Below are 22715 nucleotides of genomic sequence, written 5' to 3'. Positions count from 1 at the left end.
TGTGTTTTCTTTCTTGTAGAATTTGCACAGAAAACACACAGATTGTCTTCACTGTAAATCCCCAGGAAAACTGTAATGAACAGAAATGGAGGAACCCCAGGGTGATGTGAGGAGGTGAATATCAGTGCTTCTGCTGGAGATGATGTATGTGGAGGTGCAGTTGTGGCTCCAGTGAAAGGAGACGTGTTGAGTTGTGTTCATTGTGTTTGTTGCTTTAGTGATAACAGTCATACTGACTGCTGTATGAGATCCTGTGTGTGATGCAGCTCTGATCTACTGCACTTCTCTATAATTCTGATGGGTTCTGTAGACGTGACGTCATGATGATGTGTTAAGAGGTGGATTAGATCAGACAGGACACCACTGAAGACCTGAGGGGGAAATACACGACCTGCGAGGTATGTCGAGAGTCGACTCCCTGTTTTTCTGGAGAACCGACTCGCTCTTTGGTACTCGACTCCCCGCGCTAGAAAGGAGATGACGTCAGCGGCCGGGTGTTCCGGTTAGTCGCGCGCGAAGCGGGAAAGAGAGAGGGGATCGCTGTGTGTAGAGTGAGCGTGCGCGTGCAGTTCTCTAACCGGAAGAAGAGTGTGTGAGAACGAGAGGAGGAGAAAACGCGCCGAAAATCAGGCCAAAGCAAAAAGCAGAGAGAATCAGGAGTTTATCCGCAGGAATCATGGCCGATCCCAAGGTGAGAGTCCCGGCTTTCCTCAGCTCTCTCAGCAGCTCTCTCAGCCGCCCCGCTCCGGTTTATTCCGGATTTTACACAAAATCAGAGAGAGCCTTTTCCCGCGGATTTAGTTTTAGCGGCTCGTGCGCGAGTTAAAAAAAAGCCGGTTCTGTGCGCGTGTTATATAAACACACACACACACACACACACACCCACACCCGCGGTGCGGTTCAGTGTGAGGGAGTAGAATATAAGTGGAGCCCGGTGCGGTTCTGCCCGCGGTGTATGTGCGCGCGCGCGCGTGGTTCTGACAGAAACTCGGTCGAATTTAGCGCTGATGTTCCACACCACCGAGCGTCAAGCGGTGCCGCCCGCGTACTCTCCTGTTCCTCCGCAGCCCACCGGCCCTGCCTAGCAATGCACCGCTAACACTCTTCTCACAGCGCCTATAAATCACACACACACACACTCCTCTTTAATACCAGTGTTTTACTGCTCTCAACCTGAGTTCTCTCTCACTGCGCGTGCGCGCTAATCTAACACGAGTTCAGCGCTAATGCTAGTTCCGGCCTGTTTCTACTAGTGCATGCTAATCAGCTAAACACACACACACTGTCTCTCCATTCATTCCTGAGAGATGATGGAGTTAATGAGTGTTCCGTGTGTGTGTGTGTGTGTGTGTGTGTGTGTGTGTGTGTGTGTGTGTGTGTGTGTCCGTGTGTCCAGTCAGGAGCTCGGTTAGGCCCGGACACCGCCTGCTAGTCAACATGCTAGCAGCTAGCATAAGAAAAATCCTAAAATATATTTAAAAGTGTATTTGTGTGTAGGAGGTGATGTGTTTAGACGCACAGGGGATTAATGTCGTGTTCATGTGTACATTAGAATTACTAATAGTAATAATACCACCATGACGTGTTGGTGTTAGATTTTGATTAGCATGCTAGGCCGGATGCTGTGTGTGTGTGTGTGTGTGTGTGTGTGTGTGTGTGTGTGTGTGTGTGTGTGTGTGCGCGCGCGCACATGGTTTTCTGCTTCACATCTCACCGAGACAGATTTATTTTATTCTCTGGTCATGTGTAAAAAATAATCTCTAATGGTTTGGAGAGAAAATGGTTTTATATGTATAGATATAGAGCTTCTTTAGTGTTTTAAATGGTGGAACTTCTTTCCATAAAGTGCTGTGAGATTAGAGCTGACTGATGTACCGGTATGATCTCGATACATCGATTACTCTGAAATATCGTGCCTCAACTCTGGCTGATGCTTATGATATTAACAATCTTATTTTTAACTCGTAACGTTTTTATTGTTTATGGTTCCTTAGTGTTTGGTGCTGGTACTGGTGTGTGTGTGTGTGTGTGTGTGTGTGTGTGTGTGTGTGTGTGAAGGCAGGGAGTAATAAATGTGTGGTCAGAGAGGAAACACGTGTACGTGATGGTGTTTAAACCTCCTAACAGTAGAACGTGTGATATGATAAGATCCAGGAAGTGCACATTGTTTTGTTGTCTTGTATTTAATGTCTGGAGATAAAGACAGGACAGACACTGTTAGTGTGGTGTAATAAAGCTCCACCACACTGAGGCAGATTAAACCTGGATCTCTCATTGTCCAGGGGTGTGTGTGTGTGTGTGTGTGTGTGTGTGTGTGTGTGTGTGTGTGTGTGTGTGTGTGTGCACGGTTCACAGCTCTGAGATTAGATAAAAGAAATGCCCAACAAAGAGCGAGACTCCAAATCCCCCAACGTCTCTTTATCCTACAGTTGTGCTGAACACACACACTGCCTGACTGTAGTGTGTGTGTACGCTTCACTCTACAGCACCCTAAAGTTAAGTGTTAATTATAATTACTATATTCTAACTCACACCATCTCCATCTCTTTCTCAAGGATGCACAAGAGGAGCACGAGACCTCCACGGATAACGCAGATGACACAAACCATGACCCACACTTCGAACCCATCGTGTCTCTGCCTGAGCGCGAGGTTAAAACTCTGGAGGAGGACGAGGAGGAGATCTTCAAAATGTGAGTGCTCCTCGGGATTGTGGGTAAATATAATAAAGGGTTTGGGAGGGCAGCGTTCGGACACATTGATCTGAGACTGAAGTTACTAACCTGATTATAAATCATCCTGTGTGTGTGTGTGTGTGTGTGTGTGTGTGTGTGTGTGTGTGTGTGTGTGTGTGTGTGTGTAGGAGAGCGAAGCTGTACCGCTTTGCGAGTGAGAACGATCCTCCGGAGTGGAAGGAGCGTGGTACAGGAGATGTAAAGCTGCTGCGCCACAAAGAGAAGGGTTCCATCCGCCTGCTAATGAGGAGAGACCGCACACTCAAAATCTGTGCCAACCACCACAGTGAGTGTGTTCAGGGCTCACACACACACACACACACACACACACTCCCTTGTTAATACACGTGATAAATGTGTGATATAAACTGTGTGTGCATGTGTACAGTCATGCCCCTGATGGAGCTGAAGCCAAACGCAGGCAGTGACAGGGCCTGGGTGTGGAACACACACGCCGACTTCGCTGATGAAGAACCAAAACCAGAGCTGCTGGCCATCCGCTTCCTCAACGCAGAGAGTGTGTACCCACACACACACACACACACACACACACAAGCATCTGAAGCTCTCTGGTCAGAAATATGAACTCATGTTTTTTTCATTGCAGATGCACAGAAGTTCAAGGTGAAATTTGATGAATGCAAAGAGGAAGTCCGGAAATCACTCGAAGGTAGTGCGTGCGCACACACACACACACACACACACACACACACACACACACACACACACACACACACACTCACTCCAGTGCGTGCAGACTCACTCTGTTTGAAGTCGTCTTCTCCGGCTCTGAACTTTTTCAGTCTGCTACAGTGATGTTACAGAAATGCTCCACATTGACTCCGCCCCCTGTGGGAGGAGCTACAGAGCAGTCTGTTACACCTGCTTTTCCTGAGGCAGATGTTTTTATTCGTCAATTCTTACATTTTCCCTCTAATTAATTTTGTGTGTGTCTGTGTCAGAAGGTGGAGACAAAGCCAACAACGTTTTGGAGAAACTGGAAGAGCTTTCACTCAAGGAGAAGGAGAAGAAGGAGGAAGAGAAGGAGAAGAAAACGGAGGAGGAGAAGAAGGAGGGAGAGGAGAAATGAGTTGTTTTTTTGTTTTTGTTTTTTCTTCTTCTTCTCCACCCCCTCCCTCCTTGCAGCACTTCTTCTCTTTTCTAAAACAGACTCTGAACACGGCATTCGGACACGTAGTCTCTTTATTTTGGGTTCAAACCTCTGTTTTTCCATTTGTTTTTTATTTGTCCATCAGAGACCTCAGCATCATTCTTCATCCATTCCTTTCTCTCTCATACACACACCTACACACACGCTCGCCTGCTTGTGTACGGATCACCTGATGGCCCTGACGGGGGGAGGGCAGGGTTCGCCTCGCTCCCGCCTCGGCTCGTGTATCTTTTGTTTTTTTTCTGTACTGGACGCAGAACGAGCAGGAAGCGAGTTTGGTCGGCAGAAAGCTGAGGTTCTGAGGGAGAACCCGGAAGGCGTCTCAGGGTTCCAACCTGAGCGGATGATCTGAAGAGATCAGTGAAGCACCCTGAGGCCTGGTGCTGCTCTGTCTGATTATAAACAAAATGGAGGAAATAAAGAAACGTTCACTCGAGTGTGTGTGCGTGTGTGTGTGTTGTGCTTAGTGTAGTATTACGTGTGTTTGATGTGCACTGATGATCATTTACTCAGTGTATTGCAACATGATTCTTCTACACACTGCCTTGATTATCTGACTTGTCTGGGCGGAGCTTCATAAACAGGCGGAGCTTATTTTGTTTGTTTTGTTTGTTTGTTTTTTTAAGCATGACCAAAACCTCCTTTCGGCATGGCTGTGTCGAAATGTAAAGTAATGGACACTAGTTCGATCATTTCATTGCTTATTAAAAGGCTAATTTTCACCAAATCCATACAAGCGGTCCTTATTTTCTATACCCCTGCTGTTAGAAGGTGAGAACTGTGCTCTTCCTCTCAACTTTACATTATGTGGAAAATAGAACCAACCATAGACTTTAAACTTCTCATATTAAGCTGAGGAACATGTAGCAGCAGTATTCTGAGGGAGTTTATGGCAGATTTAATGCTTTATTAGAAACAAGTGTATTTTCCTGTCAGCTTCTCAAACTTCTAACAGCTCTGAAAGCCATCTAACACATGAAGCAGTGAGGAACACGTTTCACTACATGTCGCACTCTGAATGTGTGTGTGACCAATAACTCGAATTCAACACGGATTAGTTAATGAACAGATCCGCCCTCGTGATGACGTGTTTCTTCTGTAGTGAAGCAGAACCTTTAACGCTGGACTGTGTGTGTGTGTGTGTGTGTGTGTTCTCTGAGCTGAGAGGCGGAAGACCTGCTCACAGGTCACACTGAGTTACGCTAATGCTAATGCACTTCCGGGTCACGTTTCACGAGTCAGCGCTCCAACTGAGGGAAAACCGGTGTTTTTCCTGTTTACACTTTACATCTTTAAACTAATGAAATGCAGCTTAAAAATACATATGAATATCCCGTGTATTAAATTATAATTATTGTAAAATGTAATAATTATAAACGTATTTAATACAGGATTAAGTGAATCCGGTGTGAATCAAAATAAAACATCGTTATCAGCTCCTAATTCGGTATATTTGTGTATATTAATCATTTAAATATGAATTATTTTATGGTACATGTAAAGGTTTAGAGTTCATCCGGAAGAGTTCGGTGCTTCCATGAAATCAGTCCGTCTCCACCACGGAACCTTTAGTTGGGAGGAGGGAGGGAGGGAGGGAGGGGGTGCTTCCTCGAGCCGGACGATGATCCGCGACGGAACCCAAACAGCCACGTAGCTGTGATCGGCGGTGCAGCGGTTCGGTCTTCCAGCGCGCGCGCCCTAAAGACTTCACACGGACCGTTTTATGACGCGTTATAGTGCCTTATTAACACACTGTGAGTGGAACACGCGTGCGTGCGTGTGTGTGTGTGTGTTTGTGTCACTACGGGATCAAACCTGTGTGTGTGTGTGTGTGTGTGTGTGTGTGTGTGTGTGTGTGTGTGTGTGTGTGTGTGTGAGAGAGCTAACAGGCTAACATGCTAACGGTGATTAAAGCGGGGCATGTCCTGAATGTGCTTCTAGTGCACTAGATAGTGTTCAGAGGGTTCACACTGATCTACAGGAGAGTGAGACATGTTTATTATTCTTATTATTATTGTTTACCTCTCACTCTTTATTTATAGACATTAACACCGTTAGAAATTTACAGCGCATATACCTGTGTGTGTGTGTGTGTGTGTGTGTGTGTGTGTGTGTGTGTGTGTGAGAGAGAGTGAGTGTGAGTGAGATCTCCAACACACTCTTCAGGAATATCAGATGTGGGGGTAGAGTTTAATGCAGATGTCGTGCTTATTTCCTGTTTATTTCCCTTATACAGGTCACGTGTCCAAGATGCAGTGAGACAGGAAGTGAGACAGTGGAGGAGGACATCAGCGTCCCTGTTCATGGATGTTGGAGGTGAAGTGTACAGAGATGGAGAACGGAAACAACGAAACAACAGAGACCATCAACACCATCATCAGTACACGGGGGAGTGAAGTCGGAGACACGGGCACTCAGACACGTCCACACATTGAGGAGAGCGTCCCCAACGGTGAGTCTGCTGTCACTCCTGAGTCTTCACTACCAAGTGTATGAGTTTCTCCTGACTATGGACTGAGTCCTGGTGTTAAATGTTGAGTCTCTTTGGACTGTGAGTCCTGGTGTTGAGTCTCTCGGGACGGTGAGTCCTGGTGTTGAGTCTCCCCGGACGGTGAGTCCTGGTGTTGAGTCTCTCCGGACGGTGAGTCCTGGTGTTGAGTCTCTCCGGACGGTGAGTCCTGGTGTTGAGTCTCTCCAGACTGTGAGTCCTGGTGTTGGGTCTCTCCGGACTGTGAGTCCTGGTGTTGGGTCTCTCCGGACTGTGAGTCCTGGTGTTGGGTCTCTCCGGACTGTGAGTCCTGGTGTTGGGTCTCTCCGGACTGTGAGTCCTGGTGTTGAGTCTCTCCGGACGGTGAGTCCTGGTGTTGAGTCTCTCCGGACGGTGAGTCCTGGTGTTGAGTCTCTCCGGACGGTGAGTCCTGGTGTTGGGTCTCTCCGGACTGTGAGTCCTGGTGTTGGGTCTCTCCGGACTGTGAGTCCTGGTGTTGGGTCTCTCCGGACTGTGAGTCCTGGTGTTGGGTCTCTCGGACTGTAAGTCCTGGTGTTGGGTCTCTCGGACGGTGAGTCCTGGTGTTGGGTCTCCGGACGGTGAGTCCTGGTGTTGGGTCTCTCCGGACGGTGAGTCCTGGTGTTGGGTCTCTCCGGACGGTGAGTCCTGGTGTTGGGTCTCTCCGGACGGTGAGTCCTGGTGTTGGGTCTCTCCGGACTGAGTATATACTAAGGATTCACCGAATATTCGGCCACCGAAAATTTTCGGCCGAAAATGGCCGAAAAGTGCATTTTCGGTTTTCGGCTGGAAGACTTTGATCCCCCAAAAAACAGAAACAGTTTGTTGTGATGACACAAACAGAAACCGCTGCCTGCACGTGCATGTCTAAAACAACATGTCTGCGGTGTGGACGTATTTCAGTATATCTGAGAAAGACCCACGGAGAGCGATTTGCAAAACATGTAATGACGAAATTTCGTCTGTAAAGACTTTCTTCACGTCGGGTTTAATTTATCACCTGAAATCCAAACATCACGATCGCTATGCTGAATATCAGAGGAACGCGGCACAGAAAAGCAAAACCCCTCCGAGCACGCGCACTCCGTCTGTGGGGGAGGTTTTTGGAAAGTCAGGAAGTTTCCCAGTGATAGTGTTGTATTGTATCTTTAAGCAGTTGCACTTGTTCTGAATGCACTTTGTTTTTATGAAAGAACATATTTAATTGTACAATCTTTCAGCAGGACAGAGGGCCTGTACATTATTATTTAATGTACACATGAGTGCATTTAAGTTTGAATTGTAATTTATTTTATCCTGTGCATTGTTGCAATGTGCTATAAATAAATATTTTCAGCATTTGTAATTGATTAATTCTTTGAAACTTTAATATTAATTTATGCAATTGAAATGCCTTGATTTTAGTAAGTTTAGTACACAGTCATAGACATAAATGCAATCATAATAATAATTGCCATAATTTCTTACTGTGTTTCGTTTTTTTCGGTTTTCGGCCAAGAATTTTTATTTCGGTGCATCCCTAGTATAAATCAGTTCCTCACCTCACTCGCTCAACCTGTTTTACTACACCTGTTATCTCACAGTGCTTCTCTGATCATAATCACACACACACACACACACACACACACACACACTGGTTATTATACATATTTTTCCACTCTTTTGTTCATTCTCTGTGTGTGTGTTTTTTCTCTAACTCTGATGCAGGTCACGTCAACATGGAGCTGCTGGAGAACGGAGAGGTTCGGAGAGAGACCGGAAACAGCAGCTCGTCTCCCGTGTCACTTCCTGGTGCAGGTGTGGCTTGTTTCCATGACAGCGTAGAGAAGCCTGAGGGCTCGGCCCTGCAGTCGCTCAGACTAAGTATCCCCATGCAGGAGACGGAACTGTGTAAGCACACGGGATCAAACTGCCCCTGACTCCGCCCCCCACCCTCCTCCTGCCCCGCCCACTCACACTTTAACCCCCGAGTGTGACCCCTCAGGCTGATCTGCCCCTCTAACACACTCTCGACCCTCAGGGCTGGCTTTGGAGATTGGATGTTTTTTGTTCTGTTGGATTGCTAAGCTAATGGTGCTAAGCGTGTTATGTTTTTCTCCCGTGTCAGACGTGTGCTGATCAGTCAGTGTGAAAATACTGACGCTCGTTAACACACCAGATTTTTATATTAACTGCTTATAATTAATTAGAGTTAGGAGAGTGAGGGGGCGTGGCTATAAAATGATTGACAGGAGAGGAGTGTACCATCAGCTCACGTCTCACACCTCTGCACGCTCTGTGTGTGTGTGTGTGTGCGCGCGTGCATGCGTGTGTGTGTATGCAGCTTTTATTCATCTTCCACTGGACAGTTTTGTCAGAGTTAAGAATAATTACCCAGGATAACTACTGAGACCAAACTCACTCCCGTGTGTGTGTGTGTGTGTGTGTGTGTGTGTAGCGAACGAGCCATCTCTGGAGATGGAGAACGAGGAGAAGATTCGTCTGGATGCACGTCGGCGTCTGGAGGAGCAGCTGAAACAGTACCGCGTTCAGAGACAGCGGGAGAGGGTAAGACACACACACACACACACACACACACACACACACACACACACTGGTCAGGGTGCCAATACTTTTGGTGTTTGTCTCAGTAATTGTATTTAGCTTGTAGGATGTGATCATGCTAACACATGCTCACTTTGATATATTCAGTGTTAGCAGTGACACCTGAGAAATCCTTTGATCTCAATGCTCACATGCCGCTCACATGCCGCTCACATGCCGCTCACATGCCGCTCACATGCCGCTCACATGCCGCTCACATGCCGCTCACATGGTGCTATCAGTAGAGTAATCAGCATGTGTTTCTGTCACACAGGTGCTCAGTGCTGCTGTCTGATGCTCACTGGTTCACACATTGTAGCTCACGTGAAAAGTAAAAGTCATTATTAACACAGTGTGTAGCTAAACGTGTCATTGCGTTGGAGTGCCATCACTTTGGGGATTTTTTCATTAGCATGATTAGCACGAGGCCCTGAGGGGGTTTTATCAGTGACAGTACAGATTCTATCGTTCTTTATTTCCTCTGAAGCGACCTGTCAATCATCTCATTCAGATCCACATTCCTCTCATATTTATAGTCACTTTGTGTCACACACTCACGCTAATCACAGCCTGACAACCCGTTGGAGCTCTGCTTCAGTCTCACACACACACACACGCGCACACACACACACACACACACACACACCCGTGTTAGCTGTTACAGCTAGCAGTTAGCATTGTCATCTTTGGTCAAGTTAACTTTTTACAGCTAACTTTTACCTCAGCTCTCGTCTGTGTGCATCTACCTACCCATTTATTCATCTATCTGTCTATCCATCAATCCGTTTATCCATTTATCTAGCTAGCTAGCAATACATCTATCTATCCATTCATCCATTAATCACAATCCATCCATCCATTTATCTGTCCGTCTCTCTATCTCTATTCATCCATTAATTTATTCACCAAATTTTTTCTTCTTTTTTAACCCCTTCTTTTATATTCTCTCTCTCTCTCTCTCTATCTCTCTCTCTCTCAGTCACACCATCGTTTGTCCCCCAAGTCTCGCCCCTGCAGTACCTTGGACCCAGAGCTCATGCTGCACCCTGACATCTTGCCTCGTGCTTCCACGGTCGCCATGACGACGGAGTACTCGTTCCTGCGCACCAGCGTTCCCCGCGGACCCAAACTGGGCAGCCTGGGCATCCCAGCTCCCAAAGACCGGAAGTCCAAATCACGATCCGGAAAGATCCACTCGCTTGCTGACTACAAAACCCCGGACACCGCCAGCGAAAAATCCTGGTCCTCCTCTGTCTCCGGGGTCTCTGAGATAAACACCAGCTCTGTCTCCATGCTGTCTGGGACCAGCACCAGCTCCGTCTCCACAATCTCAGACACCAGTGAGAACGTCGCAAACGACGGAGCGTTAGAGCTCACGGTAACGGTTAAGAAGGAAGAGGAGGGGGAAGTGGTCGTGGGGCGGTACCCTTCTCTAAGGGAGGTGCTGCAGGCAGCCAATGAAGAGCTGGAGCTGGAGAAGGAAGGCGGGGCCAATGAGGAGCTGGAGAGTGAGGGCGGGGCAGAGTCGCGCAGTCGCAGGGACAGCTTCTCCAGCACGTACGTCTGTTTTACTCAAATCAAACATCTCACTCAGGAGTCATTATCATACCAATAACATATATGAATATTAATGAGCTTATAATGACTCGCACATGGATTAAATATCTAAATATTATCAGAACAGTGTAAAGTTTGGCCACGCCCACTCATTATATATGTAACGTTAGAGTTGTCAGTCAAATAGAGCTTGTGTTAATGAAGTGAGTCTGTGAGTGAAACCATGGCAACATAAGGGTAATTAAGCAATCAGGAAAAAGTGATTTACGTGATGCAGGTCACAAACCTGCGTACTTATACGCATTCAACATATATTTTATTGGTGTGTGTGTGTGTGTGTGTGTGTGTGTGTGCAGTGTGTCATACGGGAGCTCAGTGATGGGGAATCATGATGAGCTGCTGCAGGTGTTGAAGGAGAAGATGAGGCTGGAGGGACAGCTGGAGTCTCTGTCCTCTGAGGCCAGTCAGGTGAGATAACTGATAATAAACTGATGATGAAAGCAAATCAAAACAAGGAACGAAGCACGCACGCACACACACACGCTACAGGTAACAGTTCTGACATTCACTACTAGTGACAATGGGCCTCGCTTATTTTGATCTTTTAATGCATATTTAAATGTTAATAACATCACCTGTATATGTGCAGTGTGTGTGTGTGTGTGTGTGTGTGTGCGCGTTATAAATCTAAGCTCCGCCCCTGTCGCAGGCTCTGAAGGAGAAGACGGAGCTGCAGGCGGAGTTAGCGGCGCTGGACGCTCGTCTGCGAGCTCAGTGCGAGGAGACGCGTGTGAGTACGGAGCGTCAGGCGTCCCTGGCGTCGGAGGTGTCGTCCCTGCGCTCGGAGGCGGTCGGGCTGGAGCGAAGCATGGCGGAGCTGCAGGGTCAGCTGGAGGAGAAGAACACCGGTATGGAGTCGCTCTCCAAAGACCTGCAGCTCGCCGAGCAGCAGTACCAAAGGCTGATGGGGAGGGTGGAGGACATGCAGCAGAACCTGAGCTCCAGAGACACCACGGGTAAGGAGGCAGGAACCTACACATGATAAATATGATAAATAATGTAAACGCATGACGTTCATCAGCGTGTGTGTGTGTGTTAGTGAGCGAGTTGCGTCTGCAGCTGTCAGGACTGCACACACAGCTGCAGCAGGTGGAGGCTGAACGTGGTGCTCTGAACTCTCGGCTGCAGACGTCGCAGGCGGAGGTGCAGTCGCTGCAGCAGCTGCGCAGTTGGTATCAGCAGCAGCTCGCTATAGCACAGGAAGCCCGGGTCCGACTGCAGGGTCAGATGGCCAACATGCAGGTACACTCACACACACACACACTGGTTTAATCCTTGTGTTTCTTCACACATCAGTGTATCTTTGTAATGGTGTACTACAGCGCATCCTCTTCCTCCTCTTCTTCGCAGGCGGGTCACATGACTCAGGTCGGCATGCTGGAGACACTAAAGATCGAGAACGTCAGCCTGTCCCACCAGCTCACCGAGTCCAAACACCGCTCCATTAAGGAGAAGGAGAGGATTGCAGTCCAGCTGCAGAGCATCGAGGTGAGAGGTGGAGCTTAATCTGTGATATCACAACCTGACCTCATACCTGGCTCCGCCCCAATCCAACATATTCTTCTTTATTTAAAATGTCTTACCCTGTATGAGGTACCCTGTATACCCTGAGACACCCATTCATGTCTCTCTTCTCTGACTCTGCCCCCTCTAGACGGACATGCTGACGCAGGAAGCGGCCATCTTGCAGATCCAGGACGCGAAGTCGATGGTGGAGGAGGACCTGCAGCGGAAACTGGAGGAGTTTGAGGAGGAGCGAGAGCAGCTTCTAAAAGCAGCCAGCAAAACTGCATCACTCGAGCGGGAGCTAGAGGAGGTACACACACACACACACACACACACACACACACACACACACACACACGTACAGGTGCATGAGAATGAGTGTAGCAGGTAGATCCGTGTCCTGTTCCTGTCTTGTCCAGGTGAGAGTGTCTCTGTCCCAGAAGGAAGGTCAGCTCTCAGCGTTCCAGCGTGAGCACGTGGATCTGATGAAGAAGCTGACGGAGACTCAGGATGCACTGCAGAGTAAAGAGCAGGCGCTGCAGCTGATGGAGGCGCGCTACGAGCAGCTCCAGGCCGAGTTGGCTGAGCTGCAGTCCGACTCCTTCACCCACGACGAAGAGCTGCACTCCCTGCGCAACGAGAAGATCGTCCTGGAGGTGGCGCTGCAGGCGGCGCGTGCCGAGAAGGACCAGCTGGGCGATGGGGCCGAGAAACTCGGACAGGAAGTGTTGGACTCCTCTGATGCGCTCGAGCGGCTCGGACAGGAAGTGCAGGTCCAGGCCACGCAGGTGAGTAGATCACAGATTTACATAAACTCAAACGCAGGGGTGCCAATACTTTTATCTGAAAACGTAGCGTTTCACAGCTTTCACACAGCATTTGGATAGAAACCCATTCACGCGTGCGCGCACACACATACACACACGTGCACCTACACACACACACACACACACACACACACACACACACACACACACACACACGTGCACCTCCACACACACACACACACACACACACACGTGCACCTCCACACACACACACACACACACACACACACGTGCACCTCCACACACACACACGTGCACACACACACACACACACGTGCACCTCCACACACACACACACACACGCCCACATGCCCACCTCTACACACACGCCCACCTCTACACACACACGCCACCTCTACACACACACACACACATGCCCACGCCCACCTCTACACACACACACACACCTCTACACACACACACACACACACCACACACACACGCCCACCTCTACACACACACCCACCTCACACACGCCCACCACCTCTACACACGCCCACGCCCACCTCTACACACGCCCACGCCCACCTCTACACACACGCCCACCCCTAAACCCTCTACACACACGCCCACGCCCACCCCACACACACACGCCCACGCCCACCTCTACACACACGCCCACCCCACACACACGCCCACCTCTACACACACGCCCACGCCCACCCCACACACGCCCATGCCCACCTCTACACACGCCCACCTCTACACACGCCCACGCCCACCTCACACACGCCCACGCCCACCTCTACACGCCCACGCCCACCTCTACACATGCACACGCCCACCCCACACACACACACACGTGCACACACACACACACACACACGTGCACCTCCACACAAACACATGCACCCACCTACACGCCCACATGCCCACCTCTACACACACACGCCCACCTCTACACACACACGCCCACCTCTACACACACACGCCCACCTCTACACACACACACACACATGCCACGCCCACCTCTACACACACACACCCACCTCTACACACACACACACACACGCCCACCTTTACACACACGCCCACCTCTACACACACCCACCTCACACACGCCCACCTCTACACACACGCCCACGCCCACCTCTACACACGCCCACGCCCACCTCTACACACACGCCCACCTCTACACACACACGCCCACGCCCACCTCTACACACACGCCCACGCCCACCTCTACACACACGCCCACCTCTACACACACACACACCACGCCCACCTCTACACACACCCACCTCACACACGCCCATGCCCACCTCTACACGCCCACCCCACACACGCCCACCTCCACACACACACACCCACCTCACACACACGCCCACCTCTACACACACGCCCACGCCCACCTCCACACACGCCCATGCCCACCTCCACACGCCCACCTCTACACACACGCCCACCTCTACCCACACACCCACCTCTCACACACACACCTACGCCCACCTCCACACGCCCATGCCCACCTCTACACACGCCCACCTCTACACACGCCCACGCCCACCTCTACACACGCCCACGCCCACCTCTACACACGCCCACGCCCACCTCTACACATGCACACGCCCACCTCTACACACACACACGCCCATGCCCACCTCTACACGCCCATGCCCACCTCTACACACACACACGCCCACCTCTACACACACGCCCACACCCACCTCTACACACACGCCCATCTCCACACACACGCTCACCTCTACACACACGCACACGCCCACCTCTACACACGCCCACCCCTAAACCCTCTACTACACACACCTGCCATAATCTCCTGAGTGTCTTCTCACATTTGTACAAATAAATCTGTGATTTTGTGTTCCAGATCGAGTCGTTACAGCAGGAGAACGTCTCTCTGAAGAAACACACACAGAAACTGAAGGAACAGTTCAACCAGCAGAAGGTACGTCTACCTGACCCGCGTACCATAATGCTATAAGCCCCTCCCACCACACAGGCCCCTCCCACCACCTCAACCACCTGTGTAATTATTGTGTATGAGAGTTGCTCTGTATCGCCCCCTGCAGGTGATGGTGGAGGCGTACAGGCGAGACGCCGCCTCTAAGGAGCAACTGATCTCAGAGCTGAAGATGACGAAGAAGCGTTTGCTTTTGGAGGTAAAGGAGCTGAAGGAGGAGGTTCAGCAGGTGGCCCAGGAGAAGAGGAGTGCTGAGCTGGAGCAGCAGCGCCTCCTGCAGGAGGTCCAGAGAGTGCAGCAGCAGATGAGCAGCCTGGAGGATCATCTACAGGAGGTGCAGGGCGAGAGAGACCGGCTCGACACACAGCTGCAGGTGTGCACGCGCACACACGCACACACACACACACACACACCACTTTCTTACCAATAGCCCCTAAGCGTCGGTGTGTGTCTAGTCTGTGCAGTTTGACCAGAATCAGCTCTCTGCGGTCACAGAGGAGAACGAGGTCCTGAGGAAGAAGGTGGAGGAGATGCAGAATGAAGCCAAGAAGTGAGTCACATGACCGAACTGTTGCTAGTAACAAAATGACCAAAAGCGATCCTACGTTTTCATGCTAACAGGAAGTGTATTTTTCTAAGTGGAGATGTTTCTGGTGATCATGATGAAGAACGAGGTCAGCGTTAGTAATTAAGTGTGCTGCTGTGTCTCAGGGCGATCTCAGAGCAGAAGGTGAGGGTGAAGAAGCTGGGGACGGATTTGACGAGCGCTCAGAAGGATCTGAAGGTGAAACACAAGGCGTACGAGAACGCAGTGAGCATCCTCAGCCGACGTTTGCAGGAAGCCCTGGGGGAGAAGGAGACGGCGGAGGCGGAGCTAGAGAAGCTTCGAGCACAGGTGGACGAGAGCGGGAACAACCAGGCCCTGCAGGTAACCTCCTGATGGTGAGACGTGTGTTGATGATCAGAGGGAGTGAGGTGGCCATGGTGATTAGTTTGGTGTGTTTGGTTTCCAGGGGAAGGTGGAATCCCTGCAGGTGGAGCTGAACTCCATACTCCAGAGTAAAGCCCTGCTGGAGAAGGAGCTGCAGGAGGTGATCAGTCTGACCAGTGCCGAGCTCGAGGAGTATCAGGAGAAGGTGCTGGAGCTGGAGGACGAGGTCAGAAGAGCTCTGTGTGGTCTGGGATCTTTGTGTTCCCCTGAAAGTGTCTCTAACCGTGATGTTCTCTACCTACAGCTGCAGGAGGCTCGTGGATTCAAGAAGCGAATCCGCCGCCTGGAGGACGCTAACAAGAAGCTAGCGCTGGAGCTCGAGCACGAGAAAGGGAAGCTGACCGGACTCGGCCAATCCCACAACGCGCTGCGGGAGCATGCTAACGTCCTCGAGGCTGCACTAGCCAAGAGAGAAGCTGACCTGGTCCAACTCAACCTGCAGGTCTGATCAGTCGCTCAGCTTTCACACGCCACAGCAGGTTTCTGTTTCACTCCTAAATAAACTTCTGTCTGAATTACGCTTACAGGTTCAAGCCGTGCTGAAGAGGAAGGAGGAGGAAGACCAGCAGATGAGGAACCTGGTCCAGACCCTGCAGGCTGCTCTTGAGAATGAGAAGATCAAAGTGAAGGAGCTGACCGAGCAGGTAGGGATTAGGGTTAGGGTTACTTTACGGCTTCATCTGCTCTAACACAGCAGTTACAGTGTCATTAGACTTTCATTAGGGTCTAATCTCCAAGCTTCCACTTTATAGTGTCTGATCTCACACAGCAGTTACAGTGTCATTAGACTTTCATTAGGGTCTAATCTCCAAGCTTCCACTTTATAGTGTCTGATCTAACACAGCAGTTACAGTGTCATTAGACTTTCATTAGGGTCTAATCTCCAAGCTTCCACTTTATAGTGTCTGATCTCACACAGCAGTTACAGTGTCATTAGACTTTCATTAGGGTCTAATCTCCAAGCTTCCACTTTATAGTGTCTGATCTAACACAGCAGTTACAGTGTCATTAGACTTTCATTAGTGTCTAATCTCCAAGCTTCCACTTTATAGTGTCTGATCTAACACAGCAGTTACAGTGTCATTAGACTTTCATTAGTGTCTAATCTGAGTTTTCATACCTTGTAGTTATATCAGTGCTGTTTGATTGTGTCTGATCTCACATTGCTGTCTAATCTTTTGGCAGGTATGTACATGGGACGTGTGTGCTCATGTGTCTAATCTTACACAGTGACTAGTTTTAGATTTGTGTCTGTTTCTTCTGATTGAATTCTGAAATATACACCTCTTTTTTTTACCCCCTGACTGGGGTGTGTGTGTGTGTTTGTGTGTGTGTGTGTGTGTGTGTGTGTGTGTGTGTAGGTGGCCGAGGCGAGGCTGGAAGCGGCTCATAACCGTAGACATTACAGAGCGGCCGTGCTGGAGCTCAGTGAGATCAGAAAGGAGCTTCAGGCCAAAGAGGAGCTGATGAGATCACTGCAGGAGGAGGCCAGGAGACTCGAGTATGTCCTCCAACACACACTGTGTGTGTGTGTGTGCGCGCGCATGTGTGTGTGCATAGTGTGAATTGTGTGTGTGTGTGTGTGTGTGTGTGTCTCCTCAGAGCTCAGGACACTCGGCGCTCTCAGGACGTGTCTCGATTCGAGGCTGAGCTGGCTGAAGCACACACACAGCTGCAGATCTTACAGAAACAGCTGGATGACGAGCTCAACAAACAGCCGCTCACTAACCAGGAGGTATACACACACACACACACACACAGACACACACACACACACACATTCTGTCCATAAAAATCACTTGTACACTTGTGTGTTTAGCTCTGTTAATATTTCTGTTGTTACTGATCTATAATAATTATTTGTGTGTGTGTGTGTGTGTGTGTGTGTGTGTGTGTGTGTGTGTGTGTGTGTGTGTGTGTGTGTGTAGGTGGAGGATCTAAAGTGGGAGGTGGAGCAGAAGCAGCAGGAGCTTGATGCACAGCGCCAACACCTGGAACTGTCAGAGAAGTGCAATCAGAGAGAACTGGACACCATGCAGGAAACACTGCAGGTCAAACACCACACACACACACACACACACACACACACACACACACACACACACACACAGCTCTTAACCTTTCTTCTGTTTGGCATCAGGATTTCAGGATGTTTGTCAGGATGCTTTTTGTCAGAGCCTGTCTTACTGTGTGTGTGTGTGTGTGTGTGTGTGTGCAGAGGGTACGGGTGGAGCTGGAGATGGTGCAGGAGGATCTGAACAGCACCAAGAAGGATAAGTTTGTGCTGCAGGCGAAGGTGGGCGAGCTGAGGAACAGCATGAAGAGCCTGCTGCAGCAGAACACGCAGCTCAAGCAGGAGCTCAAACACACACGCACCCGCAAGGTCAGGAGAGAGAAAGTGTGTGTGTGTGTGTGTGTGTGTGTGTGTGTGTGTGTGTGTGTGTGAGTGTGTCATGGAGTGTTAGTTCCTATCTGGGTGACAAAACGTTTGAGACAGTCCCTGTGTGTGTGTGTGTGTGTGTGTGTGTGTGTGTGTGTGTGTGTGTTGCAGCAGCGGATGGAGGTGAAGTGTGACTCCGCCCCTTTGACTCCGGTGAAGATTCCAGATTGTCCGGTTCCTGCATCATTATTGGATGAGCTCCTGAAGCCGGCTGCCTCCGTCAACAAGGAACCACTCAACAACCTGCACAACTGCTTACGACAACTCAAGTATACACACACACACACACACACACACACACACACACACACACACTGCTCAGATCATCTCAGATCACGTTCCTCATCTTCTTGTCTTTTTGTCTCCAGGGAGGAGATGGACAGTCTTCAGAAGCAGATGGAGGAACACACGGTTACCGTGGCGACGTGGGTCACGGCGGAGGAGGAGCTTCAGAGACTCGGCTTCCACGAGAAAGGGAGCTCGCCCAATGAGGACGAGGAGACGGGACCCGAGGAGACTCCGTCTTCATAAACACATCTGTCTGTCAGTGAGAGGACACGTTTGATCCTAACACACACTTTTTAACGTCCTCTTTTATTGTCCTGTATCACGCGGCCCGTCCGCTCGGTCGTGTCCCATCACAGCTGGACCTAACGCTGTTTCAGCGTTTTATTTCGTTCTTTTATTTATGGTGTGAAACGTCGGAGGACTTGTTGCTAGAATTCACCAAAAAAATAAGAAATGACACGTGACAACTATACAACACGTACCGGCGTGTTGGACACGTGGACACGTCACCATTACAGTGTTCTGTTTGGGAGTAGGGCACGTAGAGTCTCTCCATCTTCTGTGTTGTTCAGAGCGTCAGAACTGAGGTTTTGTATTGGATCATTGAGCAGGAATAAGGTCACGTGTTAATACAGCGCTGTAGACGTGGTGTCACTGTTCTGATTCACAGGTCCTGAACGAAAAGCTGACCTACACGTGTACGTACGTGATCCGAGTGGATCAGGAATCAAAGGGCTGCACAAAACGTCCCAACTACCCGTATCCATGGCGACCGAGAGGCCAGCGTTTATTCTGATGCCCACTTTTCATTAGTCCCGTACACACGTGTTGCACACGTGGCTCAGAGATTAAAGGGCTGTGTAAAGAGCAGAAGCACCAGATCCAGAGAACCCTTCCCTTCCTGCTTATAGCCCCGCCCTCAAACTCCACCCCGCCCGCCCCACCCTCAGGGACCGTCACCACGGCGATGCTCTCGTCATAACACTGTGCTGATGTTACAGGGTCGCTCCTCACTGATCTCTCTCTCTCACACACACACACACACACACACACACACACACCTCGGGCTTCTGTAGATATATACCATCTCTCTCTTTTCATTCATCCTCTCTCTCATCATGTTCAGTGTGATGAGGATCAGATCCACAGCATGCTGCCATCATTTAGCTGTGATGTGATGGATAGAGAGAGTCTCCTGACCTTCTCCTCCCCCCGGGGCAGAGTGTTGTTATTATTATTATTATTATTATTATTATTTTTAATGGTTAGTGTGAGCCATATAACTGACCACACCCCCTTTATCTAAACAAGGTTCAAACAGCTCTCTCTCTCTCCCTCTCTCTCTCTCCCTCTTTCTCTCTCTCTCTCTCTCTCTCTGCGATATGGAGCAGCATGTAATTTATAATGTATATAAAATAAGAAATGTATTGACACCCTAAAATATTGCACAACTGACGGCTTCGGGGAAAAAATTCAGAAAAAAAGTTGTAAAATGTTGCTGTTTTTTCTTTTTTTCCTGAGTGGTTGTTTTGCTCTTTGATTTATGTATAATGCACATAATGAGCTGTGGCATTTAAACATCTGTCGTGTGAGGTGTATGCAACGTTTCCAGAGCAATCCCATGATGCAGTTCGGTAAGGTTTGGGGACGGAGTCTCCAGTGTCAGAACGTGCAGAACTGCTAGAACGTGGACGAGAAGCGACGTTTCGTTTCCCTCCACGCTTGGCTGTAACTATAAACGGAGAAAACGTGTGCTGTTCTTTAATCTGATGTATGACGGGTGGGGGGTGTATGAGGGATGTAAAGTTGCCGTGTCACTTTAAGGCTGCAGAGTGTAAATTATTTACATTAATATAATTCACTGTTTTTATTTCTGCGTTTTTTACGTCTTCATCCTGTTTCCTTTTTATTTAAACAACTGTGTGATGGAAGAAATTCGCTTTTTCTCTTTTTTTCCTCTCTGTGTGTGTGTGTGTGTGTGTGTGTGTGTGTGTGTGTGTGTGTGTGTGTGTGTGTGTGTGTGTGTGTGTGTGTTCATGTTCTCCTATCCTGGTGGGGACTTCGACCTGAATGCACACTGACTCATGGGGACCCATGTCACCGTGGGGACCTAAACTGAGGTCCCCACCAGCAAAGCTATACAAGCACCTACCAAACAGTGTCTAGACACGACAACAGTGACAACAGTGAGGTTTTCTCTGATGACCCCATTGGGTCCATTTTCAAGACAAAATCTGTGTGACTGTGTTAGCTATGCGCCCCTACAGGTCACACACGGTATTGCTGACCCCTTATAAATGTATATTATAAAATTAACAACATTAAATACATTTACTGTTAGTGTATTCTGAAGTTTCATTCTGGTGCATCGAGCCACAAATTGTTATTACTAAGCAAATTATTTTTGTTAGATTACATGAAAATGCATTAAATAATTTGAATATAATCGATCTGCTAAAACTGAAGCTTTTAATGTAATTTATTGTGGATCGGTCTCTATTCAAACACTTATTATTAATGGCAATAAGAAATTAATCAGGAAGAGGTCGGCCAACTCCAGGTCTTTCAATCCTACTTTCACATGGACTGCTGTATGCCAGAGGAATGCTACATTCATTAATTGTCCATTTAGGTTCAGAAATACTTTAATGTGATTTGGTTAATGGAATATATTTTTATTAGTAGTAGTAATTTATTATAATTTTATTAAATCATGAATAAATGATAATACACTTTTTTCACTTTCTGGCTGAACCTTTCTGCAAACATAAAACAGAGTTCACATAGAGTTTCCTTTCAACAGATCACTAATAAACTTCCAAAGAAATGTTTAACGAACCACCAGGTCATGATAATATACAATCGTTTCTAAAATTGGCAGCTGCTATTTTAACTCTACTGGATTCTCTTTTTGATATTTCACTACAGTATATACAAATGGTGTTAGGTCCCCCACTTACGATGGAAATATGCGACGACGACTCCATTGTAAGTCAAAAATATGGTAAGTTGAAGATGGTACTATGACTGACAACCTTTTCGGCTTTATGCTGATTTATAATTTACATTTTCTGCTCTAAACTGATGGCTTTCCTCTTCTTTTTTCACTACCAGCACTAGACATACTTGAGCATTTGGAAGACATGCTTTTATCACTTAAATTGCTGTTTGAAACAGATAGAAATTCACACTGAGACAACTTTACTCTGTCGAGCGCTAGCGACAGTGGGGCATCTCACCGGAGAGATTCGCTCATCCCAGCTGCACGTCCAACGCATTGTACACAGAGTCCTGTACCTGTTGTGCCAAATTTTAAATATTTAAATAATTATTTAATAATTTATAAAGCTAAAGAGGTGAATAGTACAGATATAATCCAATCTGGATCCACATTTTAAAAATCTACTGATTCAGCATTAAGATGTTAGTGCTGTTCATGAAGTAGAGGGACAGTGATTTGCTAACATGGCTAAAGCCTCTGTAAGGTGCACACAGGTGGATTATGTTCTATGTAGGAGATGCAACCTGAAGGAGATTGGAGACTGTAAGGTGTTGGCGGGGAACAGTGTAGCTAGACAGCATCGGATGGTGGTCTGTAGGATGGTTTTGGAGGTGAAGAAGAAGAGGAGGAGAGTGAGGACTGAAAGAAGAATAAGATGGTGGAAACTGAAGGAGGAAGAGTGTAGTGTGAGGTTCAGGTAAGAGGTCAGAGAGAGGCTCAGTGGTGGTGAAGAGGTGCTGGATGATTGGGCAACTACTGCAGAAGTGATGAGGGAGACAGATAGAAAAGTTCTTGGTGTAACATCTGGAAATAGAAAGAAAGACAAAGAGATGTGGTGGTGGAATGAGGAAGTGCAGGAGAGCAGAAGGAGAAAGAGGTTGGAGAAACAGAAGTGGGCTCGACAAAGTGATGAGAAAAGTAGGCAGGAGTACAAGGAGATGCGGCAGCAGGTAAAGAGGGATGTGGCGAAAGCCAAGGAAAAGGCATATGAGGAGCTGTAGGAGAAGTTGGACACTAAGGAAGGAGAAAAGGATTTGTACCGATTGGCCAGGCAGAGGGACCGAGCTGGGAAGGATGTACTGCAAGTTAGAGCAGTAAAGGATGGAGAGGAAAATGTGTTGACTAGT

At 48.5% G+C, this 22715-nt stretch overlaps 2 protein-coding genes across 5 annotated transcripts; both read left to right on the top strand.

Annotated features, from left to right (window-relative positions):
- The first annotated feature begins 489 nt into the window (after positions 1-489).
- On the top strand, positions 490-4341 carry ranbp1 (RAN binding protein 1). Of its 2 annotated transcripts, none has more exons than XM_046841756.1 (6): positions 490-691; positions 2556-2692; positions 2863-3020; positions 3123-3251; positions 3342-3404; positions 3700-4341. In XM_046841756.1, exons 1-6 carry the CDS (start codon positions 677-679, stop codon positions 3822-3824), a joined length of 627 nt encoding a protein of 208 aa, XP_046697712.1. In that variant the 5' UTR covers positions 490-676; the 3' UTR covers positions 3825-4341. The 2 variants fall into 2 exon arrangements, with proteins under 2 accessions (XP_046697712.1, XP_046697711.1); XM_046841755.1 differs by having other exon boundaries at positions 493-691; positions 3697-4341.
- A 1179-nt stretch (positions 4342-5520) lies between these two features.
- Positions 5521-20932, top strand: golga3 (golgin A3). 3 transcript variants are annotated; one of them, XM_046841747.1, is made up of 24 exons: positions 5521-5659; positions 6142-6357; positions 8119-8208; positions 8849-8958; positions 9974-10551; positions 10908-11019; positions 11261-11567; positions 11651-11853; positions 11962-12099; positions 12266-12427; positions 12537-12905; positions 14776-14853; positions 14978-15241; positions 15324-15418; positions 15580-15796; positions 15882-16025; positions 16104-16301; positions 16387-16503; positions 17221-17360; positions 17462-17594; positions 17788-17910; positions 18078-18242; positions 18411-18568; positions 18668-20932. In XM_046841747.1, exons 2-24 carry the CDS (start codon positions 6213-6215, stop codon positions 18828-18830), a joined length of 4209 nt encoding a protein of 1402 aa, XP_046697703.1. In that variant the 5' UTR covers positions 5521-5659; positions 6142-6212; the 3' UTR covers positions 18831-20932. The 3 variants fall into 3 exon arrangements, with proteins under 3 accessions (XP_046697703.1, XP_046697702.1, XP_046697701.1); XM_046841746.1 differs by having other exon boundaries at positions 8119-8301; positions 18414-18568; XM_046841745.1 differs by having other exon boundaries at positions 8119-8301.
- The last annotated feature ends 1783 nt before the right edge of the window (positions 20933-22715 follow it).

Source organism: Silurus meridionalis, chromosome 27 (assembly GCF_014805685.1).
Source record: "Silurus meridionalis isolate SWU-2019-XX chromosome 27, ASM1480568v1, whole genome shotgun sequence".
Lineage (NCBI taxonomy): Eukaryota > Metazoa > Chordata > Actinopteri > Siluriformes > Siluridae > Silurus > Silurus meridionalis.
The sequence above is the reverse complement of the archived record's forward strand: the minus strand, read 5'-3'. Positions and strand labels throughout refer to the sequence as shown.

Coding starts and splice junctions, on each gene's coding strand:
- golga3 (XM_046841745.1), top strand. CDS start 6,213: ATGTTGGAGGTGAAGTGTACAGAGATGGAGAACGGAAACAACGAAACA. Junction 16,302..16,386: donor TGGTCCAACTCAACCTGCAG/GTCTGATCAGTC, acceptor TTACGCTTACAG/GTTCAAGCCGTGCTGAAGAG. Junction 17,911..18,077: donor CCATGCAGGAAACACTGCAG/GTCAAACACCAC, acceptor GTGTGTGTGCAG/AGGGTACGGGTGGAGCTGGA.
- ranbp1 (XM_046841755.1), top strand. Junction 3,021..3,122: donor AATCTGTGCCAACCACCACA/GTGAGTGTGTTC, acceptor GCATGTGTACAG/TCATGCCCCTGATGGAGCTG. Junction 3,252..3,341: donor CCGCTTCCTCAACGCAGAGA/GTGTGTACCCAC, acceptor TTTTCATTGCAG/ATGCACAGAAGTTCAAGGTG.